At 61.4% G+C, this 13,378-nt stretch overlaps 1 protein-coding gene across 6 annotated transcripts in view; it reads right to left on the reverse strand.

Moving 5' to 3' along the window:
• RNF220 (ring finger protein 220) overlaps window positions 1-13,378 on the reverse strand; it is a 329,969-nt gene that overhangs the window by 120,802 nt on the left and 195,789 nt on the right. For all 6 annotated transcript variants that reach the window (XM_043552506.1, XM_043552504.1, XM_043552502.1 and 3 more), the window contains one exon: window positions 43-172. In XM_043552506.1, the coding sequence (XP_043408441.1) occupies window positions 43-172 (130 nt within the window). The remainder of the gene's footprint in view (window positions 1-42; window positions 173-13,378) is intronic.

Here is a 13,378-nt window from a genome sequence, read left to right on the forward strand (position 1 = left end):
CGCTCTGGCGGAGAGAGGATGGAAAAAAGGGCAGCCCCTTACCTGACGTTCAGCTGAGTGAGTTTCTCCAGCTCCTGCTCCATGTGCTCCTGCAGCTCGCCGGGGCGCAGAAGGACCTGGCAGATGGGGCAGATCGGGGCCTGGCTGTCGAACAAGGTTGCTTTCTTTTTGCCTGTGGGGAGAGGAGCGGAGAAAGCATTAACCCTCGTGCCTGCGTAAGCCCAGTCTTGGTTGAAGCTGACATTACCCCGGCCACGTTTCTCTGCTGGCCTAATGGTAGCGCGTGGACCTGAGAGAGACCCCATGACACACAGATGCTAACAGGGAGGTGGCGGGCGCCCTACCCAGCTCCACGGCACAGCAGCCCCAAAGGGAGCGAAAAGGGAAGGTGAGGCTTTGCCATTTGGTCTCTATCGAGGCAGCTCCAAGCTTTTCCCGTGAACCCTCGCAGCCGGGTCAGACACAGCCTCCAGGTCCTATTCCCTTGTTCGACTGAGACAGGGTGTCTGGGGACAGGGCTGGGTGGGAAATTGCGAGTGTGAGTGACACGCTCCCACTTCAGGCTGGCTGCATTTCAGCGTGACGATCTGAACAGGACTAATAGAATACAGGCTAATGGAACAAACTATTCCATAGCGTATTTTCTAATGAATTTCACTCCCTGGCAGCCGGCACAGTGAGAGTACGAACGCCCCTCCAGATTAAAGGATCTTCGGCCAGGCACGTTGTACACGTCATCACCAGCGGGAGGCAGTGGGGTCCAGTGAACCGAGCCGAGGTTCGATTCCTTGTGCTCCCCGATTTGTCTCTCTCTCTGTATCCAGCTCGTCTTATGCAGGGCCCGGCTTTGTTCTCTCTGCACAGCACCTCACACGACGGCCTCCTAGGCACTCTGGGAATATAAATAATATTCCTGGCTCTGCCATTGCGTCCCTGTGTGGTCTAGGGCAGGACCTTATCCCCGCTCTCTGCCTCGGTCTCCCCATCTATAAAATGTGGAATGACGCCATTGCTCTGCCACTTGGAGATGGACGGACGATAAAGTGCTAATTACTATTGTTAAGCCCGACAGCCCCTGTGTGAGGTGGGCCAGGATCATTAACCCCAATGTACGGAGAGGGGAATTCCCCCAGCCCATGCAGTGAGGCAGTGACAGAGCGGCTTAAAACCCAGGGCACTGTTCTCTTTCTCCCCAACCCCTCAGAGATGAGTAAGTCCCACTGAAGGCCGTGGGAATTTCTCATTTCCTGTGGTGAGAGGAGAAGAACCCCCGGAGCTCCTGGCTTGCTCCAGCTCCGGACTCAGAGCACACGCCTCTCCCTCCCGCCCACCCCACATGTCCAGTAACAACGTATAAAAGGAGAGCTCAGTGCCATGTGGGAGCCTGGCGGGGGCTCCCTTCTGCTCTGCAGCAGCTCCCCGTTACCGAATCCCACCCTGCGCTCCCTGGAGTGCTGCACCGCGGCCATGGCCACACGCCTCGCCTGGCTTCCTGACAGCAGCTCCGCTCAGGCCGCTCCCCAGCGCTCCAGGAGGAAGGCTGGCATTCCACTGGAAAGGTCATGGGCCAGATCCTGGCTTCGCCGCGCTGAAGTTCACTGAGTCACACCAGGAATCGATTCGATCTCCCCATAGGTTCGTTCGTCTCCCCATAGGTTGATGTTATCGGGGCCCGATAACGGGAGGAGCTGAGTGTCTCTGACTTCCCTGGGAGTTGGGGGCGCTCAGAACCCTGCAGGATCAGACTGGGGAGAGCTCAGAAAAACTCTTGCGGCTCGCCCCAGGCCTGAGAATGCTGCCTTTCTATTTTCACTGCACAACCAGATTTCTCTGTTTAAGTCCCTGTTCCTAAGCCAATTTCCTCCAGCTCAGAAACTTTATTGCCCCCTCTGTTAGGAATATACAGCGCCTATTTAACATAAAATAAAACTCTAAAGCAAACAATGAAGCTACAATAAAGGAGAAAACCCCAACGGCCTCCAAATCCCGGTTTCCCAGCTGTATTAGCGACTGCGCTCATAAGGGGGCGTGCCGAGTCCAGGTCTGAGCACTCCTGCAAGGGGAAGCGTGCTTTATGGCTGCCTGTTGTCATCTAATGTGAACCCTCCTGCTGGATTATTTATTTATGTATTAGACACGGATCAAATTGGTGAAATCCAGGCGAGAGGCAGTAATGCACAATAAAGCAGTCTGCGCTGGATACAAGGGGCTGCATGCAACGTGGCCTTCCAATCACCAGCCAAAAGGTGCCATTTTATGGCTCCTGAGAACAGCGGAGCCCAGCTCAATGAATGCCCGTTAAAGGAAGAGACCTTCTCAAAAGATGAAATGTGGGCGCAGGCAGCTTTACTGGGTTCCTGCTGCTCACCGTATAAACAGCCTGTGCACAGATTTAAGGAGAGGCAAGGTCTGAAATAAGTTTGTGACTAACCTTGGCTCCTCCTTGCCTTCGAAAGGCACAAATAGCCAGTGACGGTGCTTCCGTGGGGCTTGCAAAGCACTTTAGGCAAAGCCGTTAATTAGATCCCAGCCCCCTGTGGGGCAGGTATATAGTATCTCACTTTTCCCATGAGGAAATGGAGACAGCGAGAGGGACTTGCCCAAGGTCAGAGCCAGAGATCGGAACAACACCATGAATCCATTGTCTCTTTACAGCCCCTCCTGCTCTAACCACTGGCTCATACTCCCATCCCAAAGCCAGGCAGGGAACTCAGGAGTCCTGACTCGCAGCCCCTCTCTAGCCACGAGACACAATTTCTGCCTCCAGCCCAGAACAGACTCCGAGGGCTCTGACCCCTCTCCCACGCTTCCCTGCTCCACCCAGCGGACCCCACTCCCCTCCCGGCAGATTTGCAGACATGCAGCTTTGCTATCCTGGGATGTCTCCCCCTCTCTCAGACAGAAGCTCTCTCCTCAGTCTGTCATGTTTAAATAATGCCCAAAAACCAAACCGGAGCCAAACAACCAGCGCACGCTGACCCCTGCGGGAAAGGCCGGCATTTGAGCAATTCCAGCTTCCTGTTGGAGCCTTTCCACTTTTGTGTAGTGGGGGCTTGAAATAGCCCGGGAGGGACCCCCACCGCCTGCTATTTATAACGTTAGCCCCAGCAACAAAACAATGGCGTTGTCTGACTCTCCCTCCCAAAATAAACAGGCCGTCTTCGAGCGGACGGGAAATCCTGCTGGGTCCCCGCTGGGTAAACACGCTGCCCTCCTGGATCCCCTCCCCATCCGCCTGCGCTGGGCGCGCGCCCTCCGAGACCTAGGCCGTCTGGGACGCAGAACGGTAGCAGCTGCGCTGGGATGGGGCGGGCACCCTTTCCTGCCATCGCCACTAGGGGCACCCTTGAGCCACCGTCTCCAGCCGTGCTCTCAGGGCCGAGCCCGGGGGGCCTTAGGACGAAGGAGGGAAACTCACCCGGGCCATGGGGCAGCAGCCCTGCTACGGCGGGCAACGGGGCAGCAGCCTGAAGAAGCCAAAGCAAAAGGAGCCCATCAAGTGCCAGGGGCGGCTTTGCTACCCTCAAGCGACCAGCCTGTTTCACCCGCTCTGTGTCGGCAGCACGCTGGCTGCACGCGGGGGACATGCGGGCGGCTGCCCTGCAATTAGCTTCCATGGGCTGCGCGTCCTGAAGGCAGCTGCGGGTTAAATTGGCTCCACTTCCCTAGCACAGACCAGAGCTGCGGGCTGCAGGATCCTTACTCGAAGGCTGGGAGCTATGAAATGGAACCTGCCTGGCCTCCAAGGGGCCCCGTGGCTTCCCCTCTGCCGGGAGACCGCCCTCCTCTTCCAGGGCCTGAGCCACGCGCCACTGCCATTGATGGAAAGACTCTCACCGACTGTACCGGGCGCTGGATCGGGCCCTGCGCTCCCAAGCCCAGCCTCCCTGTCCCGGGCCCAGCAGCCCCCTCAGGCCAGGCCGGCAGGAGGATGAGCAGTGCTCCCCTAAGCTGCCAGCTACACTGACTGTACTGTAACAGATCTGTGCCAACCAAGCACGGGGCAGCTGTCCCTGCGCTGCACGCTGCCCCCCTCGGACCAGGGTGGGGACAGCGGGGCGAGAGCTCCCACCCTCCTGCTCCGGTGAGCACAGGCGCCTGCCACTGGCACTGGCGGGGGGGGTCCTCCCTCAGGGTTCAGCAGCGCGGGGCCTATGACACACAGCTGCGCAGGAGTGTGATTGATTGCTGCGCTGGGGCTTCATGGCAGAGAGGGAAAGACTCGGCCACTGCTCAGAGGAGCTGCCAGTCTCACTATGAGCAGCAGGGAGGGGACCCACTCTGACTCCTACACACGGCGCCCAGGCCTGCAGGACTCACGGTAAATAGGGAGCGCTCCTGAGGCCAAAGATGTGTTGTCTGTGCACAAGGCCAACTGAGAACACACCCCGGACCATATTCCCTGGCCTCAGGGCCAGCCGGACTCCCACCCTCTGGTCTGGGGATGACGCCTGGGCATCGTGCAATGCTAGAGCAGGGTGCAGTGAATCCTGAGTGCAGCAGCTTTCACTTTTGGAGGGGCAAAGGAGGGCAGAGACATCCTTAGCTTGGCATCCGCCCACTCCATAGGTAGGGGCTGGCAGGGCACTCACCACCACGAAGGAGTGAGTCCGGCTCTGGGATCTCAAGCCGGTAACTGACCCAGCCCACACCACTGAAACTCAGAAGCCACCTCCGAACTGAGCTAGGGTGGTAAATCTATTCCACTGGGGGGCAGGGGAGAGGGCATCGACCTGTGACAGGCGCTGCCCAGAGTTCCCATCCTGGGTCAGACCTGCCTCCCCATGCGGACCTGCCCGGTGCCCCAGCTCCGCTCTCTGTGCCAAGCCTGCTCCTGGGAGACCCTGAACGGCTCTTTTCAGGGTTTGTTTTTGGCAGCTGTGTTTTTGTTTTCCTTGCCTCTCTCTCCCCCCTTCGGTCCCTTGTCAAGCTGTAGGGCTCTGCTCCAGTGTTTACCTTCCTCGACTCCGCTGCGTCCCCGTCGCTGGCTAGTGCCAGAGAGATGAAAAGGCAGACCCTGGGCTCTCCTGCTGTTTGCATGGTCTCTCAGGCTCCGAGGAAATGTTTAACTGTAAGTGTTGAAACTGAATATTTCCTGCCCTGGAAGCAGAGAGTTCTTGATACACAAATGAACCCCTGCGCTGTGGAATTTTTCCAAAGGCCCCTTCAGAGGGAGCTTGCAAATGGATCACAACCCAGGTGGCTACTGAATTAATAGTAACGCGCCCTCCTCTCCCTTCTGGAGACTGGGAGCTAGATCCTTGTCTTGGTTAGAGCAATTCCACTGATTTCCATGGTCTGACACCCCCATGACTGAAAGCAGGATTGGGTCCCTGGGCTCTGAACATAGCTTAGATATCTGTGAAATGAGTCTGACAATCGCAGCTCAGTCCCTGACGAGCTCCGTTGCTATAAAACAGACACAAATGCAGCCCGTGCCCAACAATTAAATCTGAAATAGCAGAGAGGGTTGTGGGTCAGGACTGAGGGGCATTGGCAGAGCTGTTGCGGGGGGAGGTTCAGGGCTGGGGTACCAGGGGGCTGCGGGTCGGGACTTAGGGGCATTGTCAGAGCTGTTGTGGGGGGAGGTTCAGGGCTGGGATACCAGGGGGCTGCGGGTTGGGATTGAGGGGCACCAGCAGAGCTGTGTAAGTATGTTGCTGAAGTGACTCTAAAAAGAACAACCGAAGGAAACTCCTTCAGTGCAAACAGCAAGAGAAATGCAAAGGAGGCGACTCCTCCTCTCGGAGACTTTGGACAGTGAAGTTCTCAGTCTCCTTCAGCTCCATCTGAGCTGTAAATCGCCCCCGAACACCAAGTAAAAGTTCCTCCACTTAGCTTTGAAAAAAAGGGTAACGCAATGGAAGCTACTGGTGGGGGTCAGATGACTCACCAATAGCTCATATAAGGCAGCTGAGACCTACGGCTGAATTCCCACCTGTCCTTTCCCGGGGTGAAGGATGAGCTGGGTTCCTACGCAGCATTCTTACCAGATCCCAAATAGCAGGAGTAACAACTGGGATTGCACCAGACCGGGGAGCTCAGAGCTAGGCCGGATCAGCACCCAGGTCGAGCAGCCAGCTAAAAACACGATGCAGTCACCATCCCTAGCGCGTCATGATGGGAGCCATGCAACCTCCAGGAGGTTCTGTAGCACCTCCCTGGGTCACAGAGCGCTTTGCAAGGGTGGGTCGGTGTCACTATCCCCACTGCACAGATGGAGAAACAGAGGCATACCGCGGTGAAATGAATCTCACAATGAGGCAATGACTGGCCTACAACTGACTCTCAGCCTCCTGCTCCAAGCACCAGATCTCACTCTCTCCTGGATCTGGAAATAGAACCCAGGAGTGCTGACTCCCAGCCCTTCCCCACACCACTCTAGCCACTAAACCATCCCTCCCCGCTCCCCAGGGCCAGGAATCCTAAATATGATAAATATCCATGTCATATAAATGGACAACTAAAGCCCCTCAGCTCCCGGAGCCGCAGGCAGATCAGATCTACCTGAGCTAGAGACGGACGGGAGAAGAGATGGGGCCACTATGGCACTACGGAAAACCCTAGACTAATTTAGACACACAGAAAAGAGCCACAGACCCCACAAAGGCCTCAGGAACTCTGCTATTTCTATGGTACTTTAGGTGGGAGCGGCTCAGATCCCGCCGTGATGGCCAGCAGCACAAAACCCGAGACTAGAAAGATCAGCAAAAGGAGAGCTGGGAACAGCCCCGCTAGGAAGCGTTGGGAGAACACTGCAGACGATGTCCTAGAAACATTGGCTAGATCCTCACATACATTTGCTGTGGCGGACTCTGACCCTTTTTGTGTCTGCGAATGTTGGTGGGTCACGTGTTATTAGCACTGGCACCAAGGAAAGTCAACTTCAAACTCCCCCCTCCCACAGTGCACGCAGAAAGCAAAACCGGGAATTCGTTTTCGGTGGGTGTTAGACCAGAATGACCGTCGTCCAGTCAGCAAACAAAAACAATTCCATGTGACTTACGGCATGAGGCAGCCACTGGGTAAGAGAAATTCACACGCAACTTTGAATAAACAAACTTGAGAAGAATCACACATCGGTTCATTCCGGGAACACAATAAGATGCAAAATTAGTTGAATAAATTGTTTGCAATTGGATTATTTGTTTGGAACTACCACCCCTTCATCTAGCCCCTGCCCCAGCCAATGCGTCTCTCCGGGTCTCCCTGTCTAGGTGTGTAAATTGGGGCCCATATGGTATGTTCAGGTGGGCAGGGGCAGCCAGGAGGAAAAGCAGGGCTGTTCGCTCCAGGCTATTTGCTTGTGTTTTGCCCATTCTACTTTGAAGTGCCCCAGCAATAAGGCTCCGACCCCCTCCCTAGAGATCGCATCACCAGTTGTGCCCAGTTGCTTTTCTCCCACTGACACGTCTTAATGATCAGAAAACTCCTTCCCCGCATTTAATTGTCGGCAGCCCAAGCCATGTTCCAGGCACGTGAGTGCAACGGAGACCACTCCTCCATTTCCTTTTCTTATTTCTGCCTTCCTTTTTTCTAAAGATGCCTCTGTCGCTTAAAATCAATCAAAATCATCTGACCTGAAACGCCTCTGAATAAAAACAACCCCACGCTGGGACCTGAGGTGCAACAGTTTATGCTGCGCCTCTCGGGCTGCACCGAAACCAGGCGGGTGGGAAGGGTCACAGTGACACAGCCTCCCTGGGGGTGTCACCGCGGCAAGCGCCTCTCCTGCACCCCCCACGCACGCCTACACATAGCTCCGCAGCAATTCGTTTCTGCTCTGTGATGGGCCTGGTGTTATCTGTGTCCTGATAGCAGGTATCTTGCGTGACAGGCCTCCTTTCCTTCCAGCTCACAAAACAATCATTCAAAGCAAGCCCCATATTAGCTCCGAAGCAGGCAAACGCTCGCCCTCCTCCCCGTGAACTGGGCAACGCCGTCCATTGCAAACAGCTCGGCAGTGACAGTAAGTGGTGGTGACGGGGCTGCGGTGGGCTGATGGGCGGCGGATAAGAACACGGCGATTAAAGAGGAGATGGTTTATGTGTCAGCGCAGAGTATCTGCGACCAGGCAGAAAGACGTGGGGAAGCAGAAACTATTTGGTAATCAAGTGACAGAACATGAATAATGTTGATCTTTGCCTTCCGTATTTATTCTCTAATCAGCATATCCCTGTCGGTGGATTTGGATCATACCAGGCTATTTACTGTCCTGCTTTAGGGACGGAGCACTGTCTCTGTGGGGTTTCCAGTGCCTTCCTTTGGGCCCGATTCTGGGTGGTGGTGAATGTTCGCGGCTTCCGCTGGCTTCAGCACATCGCGGGATCAGGACGCTCAGCTCTGAGTCAGTTTCAGAGCAAGGCCTGATGAATCAGGGGCCAGAGGCAGTGCTGCCACAGGGGCAATGCCCCAGACTCAACCCCTGCCCCGCCTCTTCCCCTGGCCCCACCCCCTGCCCCGCCTCTTCCCCAGACCCCACCCCCTTCCCCGCCTCTTCCCCCGGCCCCACCCCCTGCTCCGCCTCTTCCCCCGGCCCCACCCCCTGCTCCGCCTCTTCCCCAGACCCCACCCCCTGCTCCGCCTCTTCCCCCAGCCCCACCCCCTGCTCTGCCTCTTCCCCAGCCCCACCCCCTGCTCCACCTCTTCCCCAGACCCCACCCCCTGCTCCGCCTCTTCCCCAGACCCCACCCCCTGCTCCACCTCTTTCCCCAGCCCCACCCCCTGCTCCACCTCTTCCCCAGACCCCACCCCCTGCTCCGCCTCTTTCCCCAGACCCCACCCCCTGCTCCACCTCTTCCCCAGACCCCACCCCCTGCTCCGCCTCTTTCCCCAGACCCCACCCCCTGCTCCGCCTCTTCCCCAGACCCCACCCCCTGCTCCACCTCTTGCCCAGACCCCACCCCCTGCCCCGCCTCTTCCCCCGGCCCCACCCCCTGCTCCGCCTCTTCCCCAGACCCCACCCCCTGCCCCGCCTCTTCCCCAGACCCCACCCCCTGCTCCGCCTCTTTCCCCAGCCCCACCCCCTGCTCCGCCTCTTCCCCCGGCCCCACCCCCTGCTCCGCCTCTTCCCCAGACCCCACCCCCTGCTCCGCCTCTTCCCCCAGACCCCACCCCCTGCTCCGCCTCTTTCCCCGGCCCCACCCCCTGCTCCGCCTCTTTCCCCGGCCCCACCCCCTGCCCCGCCTCTTCCCCAGACCCCACCCCCTGCTCCGCCTCTTCCCCCAGACCCCACCCCCTGCTCCGCCTCTTCCCCAGCCCCACCCCCTGCTCCGCCTCTTCCCCCAGCCCCACCGCCTGCTCCGCCTCTTCCCCAGACCCCACCCCCTGCTCCGCCTCTTTCCCCGGACCCCACCCCCTGCTCCGCCTCTTCCCCAGCCCCCACCCCCTGCCCCGCCTCTTCCCCAGACCCCACCCCCTGCTCCGCCTCTTTCCCCAGCCCCACCCCTGCTCCGCCTCTTCCCCCGGCCCCACCCCTGCTCCGCCTCTTCCCCCGGCCCCACCCCCTGCTCCGCCTCTTCCCCAGACCCCACCCCCTGCTCCGCCTCTTCCCCCGGCCCCACCCCCTGCTCCGCCTCTTCCCCCGGCCCCACCCCCTTCCCCGCCTCTTCCCCCGGCCCCACCCCCTTCCCCGCCTCTTCCTCAGACCCCACCCCCTGCTCCGCCTCTTCCCCCAGACCCCACCCCCTGCTCCGCCTCTTCCCCAGCCCCACCCCCTGCTCCACCTCTTCCCCAGACCCCACCCCCTGCTCCGCCTCTTCCCCCAGACCCCACCCCCTTCCCCGCCTCTTCCTCAGACCCCACCCCCTGCTCCGCCTCTTCCCCCAGACCCCACCCCCTGCTCCGCCTCTTCCCCAGCCCCACCCCCTGCTCCGCCTCTTCCCCAGACCCCACCCCCTGCTCCGCCTCTTCCCCCAGACCCCACCCCCTGCTCCGCCTCTTCCCCCGGCCCCACCTCCTGCTCCGCCTCTTTCCCCAGCCCCACCCCCTGCTCCGCCTCTTTCCCCAGCCCCACCCCCTGCTCCGCCTCTTCCCCCGGCCCCACCCCCTGCTCCGCCTCTTTCCCCGGCCCCACCCCCTGCTCCGCCTCTTCCCCAGACCCCACCCCCTGCTCCGCCTCTTCCCCAGACCCCACCCCCTGCTCCGCCTCTTCCCCAGCCCCACCCCCTGCCCCGCCTCTTCCCCCGGCCCCACCCCCTTCCCCGCCTCTTCCTCAGACCCCACCCCCTGCTCCGCCTCTTCCTCAGACCCCACCCCCTGCTCCACCTCTTCCCCAGACCCCACCCCCTGCTCCACCTCTTCCCCAGACCCCACCCCCTGCTCCGCCTCTTCCTCAGACCCCACCCCCTGCTCCGCCTCTTTCCCCGGCCCCACCCCCTTCCCCGCCTCTTCCCCAGACCCCACCCCCTGCTCCGCCTCTTCCCCAGACCCCACCCCCTGCTCCGCCTCTTTCCCCAGCCCCACCCCCTGCTCCGCCTCTTCCCCCAGACCCCACCCCCTGCTCCGCCTCTTCCCCCGGACCCCACCCCCTGCTCCGCCTCTTCCCCAGACCCCACCCCCTTCCTCGCCTCTTCCCCAGACCCCACCCCCTGCTCCGCCTCTTCCCCCGGCCCCACCCCCTGCTCCGCCTCTTCCCCAGCCCCACCCCCTGCCCCGCCTCTTCCCCCGGCCCCACCCCCTGCTCCGCCTCTTCCTCAGACCCCACCCCCTGCTCCGCCTCTTCCCCCGGCCCCACCCCCTTCCCCGCCTCTTCCCCCGGCCCCACCCCCTGCTCCGCCTCTTTCCCCAGCCCCACCCCCTGCTCCGCCTCTTCCCCCGGCCCCACCCCCTTCCCCGCCTCTTTCCCCAGCCCCACCCCCTGCCCCGCCTCTTCCCCCGGCCCCACCCCCTGCTCCGCCTCTTCCCCAGACCCCACCCCCTGCTCCGCCTCTTTCCCCAGCCCCACCCCCTGCTCCGCCTCTTTCCCCAGCCCCACCCCCTGCTCTGCCTCTTCCCCCAGACCCCACCCCCTGCTCCGCCTCTTCCCCCAGACCCCACCCCCTGCTCCGCCTCTTCCTCAGACCCCACCCCCTGCTCCGCCTCTTCCCCCGGCCCCACCCCCTGCTCCGCCTCTTCCCCAGCCCCACCCCCTGCTCCGCCTCTTCCCCAGACCCCACCCCCTGCTCCGCCTCTTTCCCCAGCCCCACCCCCTGCTCCACCTCTTCCCCAGACCCCACCCCCTGCTCCGCCTCTTCCCCAGACCCCACCCTCTGCTCCGCCTCTTCCCCAGACCCCACCCCCTGCTCCGCCTCTTCCCCAGACCCCACCCCCTGCTCCGCCTCTTCCCCCAGACCCCACCCCCTGCTCCGCCTCTTTCCCCAGACCCCACCCCCTGCTCCGCCTCTTCCCCAGACCCCACTCCCTGCTCCGTCTCTTCCCCAGCCCCACCCCCTGCCCCGCCTCTTCCCCCGGCCCCACCCCCTGCCCCGCCTCTTCCCCCGGCCCCACCCCCTGCTCCGCCTCTTCCCCAGACCCCACCCCCTGCCCCGCCTCTTCCCCAGACCCCACCCCCTGCTCCGCCTCTTCCCCCAGACCCCACCCCCTGCTCCGCCTCTTCCCCAGACCCCACCCCCTGCTCCGCCTCTTCCCCAGACCCCACCCCCTGCTCCGCCTCTTCCCCCAGACCCCACCCCCTGCTCCGCCTCTTCCCCAGACCCCACCCCCTGCTCCGCCTCTTCCCCAGCCCCACCCCCTGCCCCGCCTCTTCCCCCGGCCCCACCCCCTTCCCCGCCTCTTCCTCAGACCCCACCCCCTGCCCCGCCTCTTCCCCCGGCCCCACCCCCTGCTCCGCCTCTTCCCCAGACCCCACCCCCTGCTCTGCCCCTTCCCCAGATCCCACCCCCTGCTCCGCCTCTTTCCCCAGCCCCACCCCCTGCTCCGCCTCTTCCCCCGGCCCCACCCCCTGCTCCGCCTCTTTCCCCAGCCCCACCCCCTGCTCCGCCTCTTCCCCAGACCCCACCCCCTGCTCCGCCTCTTTCCCCGGACCCCACCCCCTGCTCCGCCTCTTCCCCAGCCCCCACCCCCTGCCCCGCCTCTTCCCCAGACCCCACCCCCTGCTCCGCCTCTTTCCCCGGCCCCACCCCCTGCCCCGCCTCTTCCCCAGACCCCACCCCCTGCTCCGCCTCTTTCCCCGGCCCCACCCCCTGCCCCGCCTCTTCCCCAGCCCCCACCCCCTGCCCCGCCTCTTCCCCCGGCCCCACCCCCTGCTCCGCCTCTTCCCCCGGCCCCACCCCCTTCCCCGCCTCTTCCCCAGACCCCACCCCCTGCTCCGCCTCTTCCCCAGACCCCACCCCCTGCTCTGCCTCTTCCCCAGACCCCACCCCCTGCTCCGCCTCTTCCCCAGCCCCACCCCCTGCTCCGCCTCTTCCCCAGACCCCACCCCCTGCTCCGCCTTTTCCCCGCCCTGCCCCTGCTCACTCCTCTCCTGGTCCTCAGGCAGTCTGTGTGCTGAGCTCTGTCGGGTTCAGAGCCCTCTGAGGTTCATCCCAGCCGACGGGCATGGCCTGGCAAGGCAGCAGCACCAAAGGGGCTGTTTCAATGACCATCAACATCAGCAGGTGCTGGGTCAGGAGCAGAAAGACCAAGGGCCTGATGCTCCACAGCCTTGCACCTTGTGCCATCACCAACACACAGGCAAAGTGCCACCCGCTTTGCGCTGGGGGAAGTGAACGCACCAGGTGCAAGTCGAAGGAGAACTAGCCCCCAATGGCCAGACCTGATCTCAGCTAGATTGGTGTAAACCTGCAGTCACTTCGCAGAGGGCAGCAAGGTGACTCCAGATTAACACAGCCCCATCCAACAGCTCAGAATCTAGCCCTGCGAGCACGCACACTCCGACCTCAACTATCCAAACGCCAGGCACTCAGCAAGTACGTTCAGATCCTCCTCCAGGGGGTTCTCCATGCGACCAACAGACCCTGCCGTGGATAACTGAGCCTGAACTGCACACGAATTCTGGGGAGGTGGGAGAGCTGGTTTTGATTTAAAAAATCTTTACAGGAGTCACTTGTTAGTATTAATCATTTCATTACCGGAGCAGTGAGAAGGCCCCAGCAGAAACTGTCTTGAATAGGAAGGCAGAAGACAGAAAGGGTGGGTGAAAGGAGGCATTCTCCCCATTTTACAGATGGGGGAACTGAAGCCCAGAGAAATTAAATGACTTGCCTAAGGTCACACAGAGCTGACAATGTAATCCAGGTCTCCTGAGGCCCAGTGCAGTGCCGCAACCCTAACCCGATCCTCCCTTTGTAGCTTATCTAGCTAAGGCTCTGATTTATTGAGACAACATCTGGGCTCCTCTTGGGATAGGAGGGCTATGGAGGGCTCCAATGGGGAAAAG

This window comes from Chelonia mydas, chromosome 8 (genome assembly GCF_015237465.2).
Source record: "Chelonia mydas isolate rCheMyd1 chromosome 8, rCheMyd1.pri.v2, whole genome shotgun sequence".
NCBI classification, from domain to species: Eukaryota; Metazoa; Chordata; order Testudines; family Cheloniidae; genus Chelonia; species Chelonia mydas.